This window comes from Octodon degus, unplaced genomic scaffold (assembly GCF_000260255.1).
Source record: "Octodon degus isolate 3935 unplaced genomic scaffold, OctDeg1.0 scaffold00266, whole genome shotgun sequence".
Taxonomy (NCBI): domain Eukaryota; kingdom Metazoa; phylum Chordata; class Mammalia; order Rodentia; family Octodontidae; genus Octodon; species Octodon degus.
The window spans coordinates 146,799-151,220 of record NW_004524842.1 but is presented as its reverse complement, the minus strand read 5'-3'; the positions used below and the strand labels follow the sequence as shown (position 1 = coordinate 151,220).

Here is a 4,422-nt window from a genome sequence, read left to right as displayed (position 1 = left end):
CAGGTGCTTATGCCACTGGTGCTTATCCCTGCAGGCAGGTGCTTATGCCACTGGTGCTTATCCCTGGCCCTTTCTTTCGAAGAATGCTGAAGTCTCATTTTTTTGTTCTTGTTTCATTGTCATTTTGGGGTGTGTGTGTATGTGTAGCGGGGATCTGAGACAGTTTTGCTACATAGTTCAGAGTGGCCTTGAACTCACTATGTACCTCAGGCTGACCCTGACCTCCCAGCAATCCTCCTGCCTCAGCCTCTCACATGCTGGGATTACAGGTGTGTACCATATACCCAGTGTACTTGTTTTTGTTGTTGTTTGAGACAGTCTTACTATGTAATTCAGACCACCTTTGGATTCACTATGTAGCTCAGGCTGGCCTCCAACTCATGACAATGCTCTGCCTCAGTCTCAAAAGTGCTGCTGGTATTAAATCCTCCTGCCTCAGCCCTGTGAGTGCCACCATGCCTGGCTGAAGTCATGTTTTCATCTTTCTTTGACCCATATTTTATATGCAATAACTAGTTTATATAAAAAATTTTATTTTGGGAAAGTATGTGCATAAAAAGCCACTAAAAAAATTCTTAGAATTGAAAGAATTGAGATAAACTAATCCACTATCCTGGACAATGTTAAGAAGGAAAAACCTTTCATTTTAAACTACATCATTTTATTTACTTTTGACTATTACCTTAGCACCTTAACCAACCAAACAAAACTTGACCATATGAAGTTAGTCCTTGAGTGGCCTAATGAACCACGCAGACCCTAGACAACCAACTTGCAAACATGCTGTTAAAAAATGGGCTGAATAGGGACCAGTGAGATGGCTCAGTAGAATAAGCACTTCCCTAGCAAGCGCAAGGGCCTGAGTTCAATCCCCAGTTCCGCAAAAAAAAAAAAAAGACTGAATAATAAGAAGTGGTTTTAGGAAAAACTTTCCATCACTACTCAGAACCCCATTTTTATACACATCACTATGCTGTACCACCTCTGACTTTGTATATACTGTATTATGAGAGCACGCGAGTATCTAAGTACCCTTTCATCACCGCAATTACAAAAACCACTCTGGCTGAACTATTTCACACTTACACAATGCATTAAATGGTCTAATATAGAATGCAAAGCACTCTGCAGGGTAACTGCCAAAAAATAAGAGCTAGACAGAACTCACAGGCGCAGCTTTACTAGGCACAAAAGAGTCGATGTCCTTTTTGATGATCCTGCCATCTGGTCCCGTCCCTGGAAGAAACACATCAGCATCAGAGATACAGCAGCGGGCCGCTGGATGGGGTCAACACTGTGGCCAAGTGAAAGTTCTTACAGGTTTGTTACCAAAAGCAGTCTGAACGGAACGGATCACCCTGCACCAAGATTCTCCCTCAGAATACTGGCTGTTGTTACTCATTTTGACTCACACTATCCTTACTCATTCTTTTTTTGAATTACTGTAAATATTCTTTTATATATTTCTCTCCCCCCTTTTTCTTTTTCCTCTTTTTTATTTTGTCTTTTTGAGACAGGATCTTGCTATGTAGTTCAGTCTGACATTGAGCTCACTTTGTATCCCAGGCTAGTCTCCATCTTGAAACGATCCTCCTGCCTCAGCCTTCTGCGTGCTGGGATTACAGGCATGTACCACCACACCTGGCTTCTCTTTTTATTTTATTAATTATATATATTTTAAAAGTTCTTACTTTTAAATTGTGAAGTACTGACATAGGATAATGCTGAGGACAATTTACACATCTAAAAGGAAAACTAGGGCTGGGGAGAGGCCTCCGCCTTCTAAGCGCCTGTGTGGCAAGCGCGAGAACCCAGGTTCCACCTCCAGTACACATGCTGTGCCAGACGCATGCCTTATAGTCTCGTAGGATCACTACGACTGCGCTGCAGAGCAAGACCCTGTACCAAAATAATTAAAGAAGGTTTTAAAAGAATAAAAGAAAAACTACCTGTCCCTTTCTGGTTAGCTTAAAAAACCCCACCTTTCTTGAACCTTAAAATAAAGTCTCACTTGGGAATAAAAGGATTCCCTTATATATAGTTAACAGATATGATAATTTCTCTAGATAAATTGGGCAAGTCAGTTGTTTCACCCCAAAAGAACATAAATTACATTACAGTTATCTCATCTTTAGACTCTTTCATTCTCCATGTTTTCATGTTTTTTCTGCATGGGGAGGTTGAACTCCGTCCTTCACACTGAACTGTATCCCCAGCGCTTTTCTGAGACAGGGGCTCACTACATTGCTCAGGCTGGGCTCCAACTTGCCGTCCTTCTGCCTGAGGCTCCCACAGTGCTGGGATTACAGGCAAGAGTCACCACGGCTTGTTAACTTCCTATGTAGTCTCCACCGTTCACAGCTTTCCCACAATAGCACTAAGCAGGACTACGGTAGAGGCAACAAAGGAAGCAAGTGCAGCGCCACCTATCAGAAAGGACCTTCCAAGTTTTCTCCACAGGCTTAATTTTACTTTTCTTCAATTTCCATCCTTCCTCCCATCTGTAATTTCTTAGGATTAATTTTAGACCCAGGGAAGTAATCCTGACCTTGAGTTCTAACCACTTTTAGAATTTCAATATTATAATACCTTTTATACTGGCCTATTTTAGAAAAAATTTGATTAGACTGATTCATCTTCCCCCACGACAAAGTTCTCCGAGGGTTCTTGTGTGCAGTTCTTCCCAACCCTTTCCTTCACACGAACACTGAGGCGGCAGCACCCCCACTAGCTTTCTCTCCTTTACCTAAGACAGGAACCTCCCTCCCTTATGACCAAGGCTGAGCCTGACAGCACACGGTGCAGCCCCTGAAGGGAGGAATCTGCAGCACAACCCGCCCTGCTCAGAGAACCTCCTGAGCGGGAGCGAGCTGACACCTAAGTTTCATTCATCTCCTGAAGAAGGCACAGAGGAAACCACAAAGCCAGGAGGCAGAAGAACCTGGACTGAGCAACACACTTGTAGCGTTCTTGGGAAACACAAACAAGGGGCGGCGGAGATGGCTCAGAAGAGTAAGTGCTTGCCTGGCTAGCGCAAGGGCCTGAGTTCAACCACAAAAATAAATAAACAAACAGATAACACAAATAACACTTAATCTTACTACAGTCACATAGTCTCTTGCGGTTTTCATTCTCACAGGCAGGATGCTTATATGTAGTATCAGCCCCTGGCACAGGAGTGTGTAAAAACAGAAATCGGCTATTTCTATGAACACTGCTTTGCATCAGAGAAATGCGAAATATATGAGTAGCTTTCAGACTAAGACCATCAAGCGTTAGGCCTTACTACAGGATATCCCTACATCACATTCATACGTACTTTTTCTCCCTAGCAACATTAAACTCTCTGGTGCAAACAGACTTAAGTGAGTATAGTTAATCTGTCTTAATTTGTGCTGTAATTTGTCTTGTACGGAGGTGGCTGACTATATACTATAAGTTCAGAAACAGACACAAAAAGTTGTACATAAATTCAGCTGTGGGCTGGGGATATAGTCAGAGCCAGGAATACAGCCCAGTGGCACAGCCCCTGCCTGCCTGGCAAGTGCAAGCTCCCAAGTTTGGTTCCTACTAACAACAACCAAAAAAAAAAAAAAAAAAACAATAAAAATCAATTGTTTCCTTTAAGTTCACTTTCCTAAACTCTGAGAACAGTGCTTTATAATCTAACCTCCACATTCCCCACTCAATCTCCAGCTGATACTTTCATTTCATACTTTATTGGTCAAACAACTACAAACAGGGAGAAATCCTCCTCAGAGTCTACCACCAAACTGATAAACCCATCAGCTTATATTCTCTTTGCTCTGATAAAGACAGATAAAATGTCCACAACCCTTATTAAGGCCAATCCTATTCTTTCTTGCATTCTCAAGAACTTTGTTCCTTACCAAATTGTCCTGCTACATAATCCCCCTGTGTCATCCACTGGTCATTTTCTATTAGGCCACTGATTCTCAAGGAGGGTATTTTTGCATGGCTAAGGACACCTGGCAGTGGCTAAAACCATTTTTGGTTGTCCTGAGCAGGGGTGGCTACTACCCTCTACTACACCGGGGCCAAGAATTTTAGTAACATTTTAACGTTCAGTAAATTCTGTATAGATGTGTACAGAATATATCTCCCCCAACAAAGAATTTCTGGGACTGGGGAGCTAGCTCGGCGGTCTAAGCACCTGCCTAGCAAGCGAAAGGACCCAGATTTGATACCCAGTATTGCATGCCATGCTGGCCCTGTGCTGTGCCAGCCACCGAAACCAGGCATGGTGCATGCCTGTAATCCGAGTGCTGGGGAGGCTGGGACAGGAGGATCACTGAGTCCGAGCTGTGTAGCGAGACCCTGTACAAAATGCATATATATATATATACATATATAAATAATTTTTTTAAAAAAGGAATTTCTGGCTAAAATGTTACCAGTGAC

The 4,422-nt window shown here is 42.7% G+C and overlaps 1 protein-coding gene across 1 annotated transcript in view; it reads right to left on the bottom strand.

The window, feature by feature from the left end:
• Dlat (dihydrolipoamide S-acetyltransferase) overlaps positions 1-4,422 on the bottom strand; it is a 32,147-nt gene that overhangs the window by 15,508 nt on the left and 12,217 nt on the right. Inside the window, exon 8 of the mRNA XM_004646356.2 lies at positions 1,169-1,236. Coding sequence (XP_004646413.1) covers positions 1,169-1,236 — 68 coding nt within the window. The remainder of the gene's footprint in view (positions 1-1,168; positions 1,237-4,422) is intronic.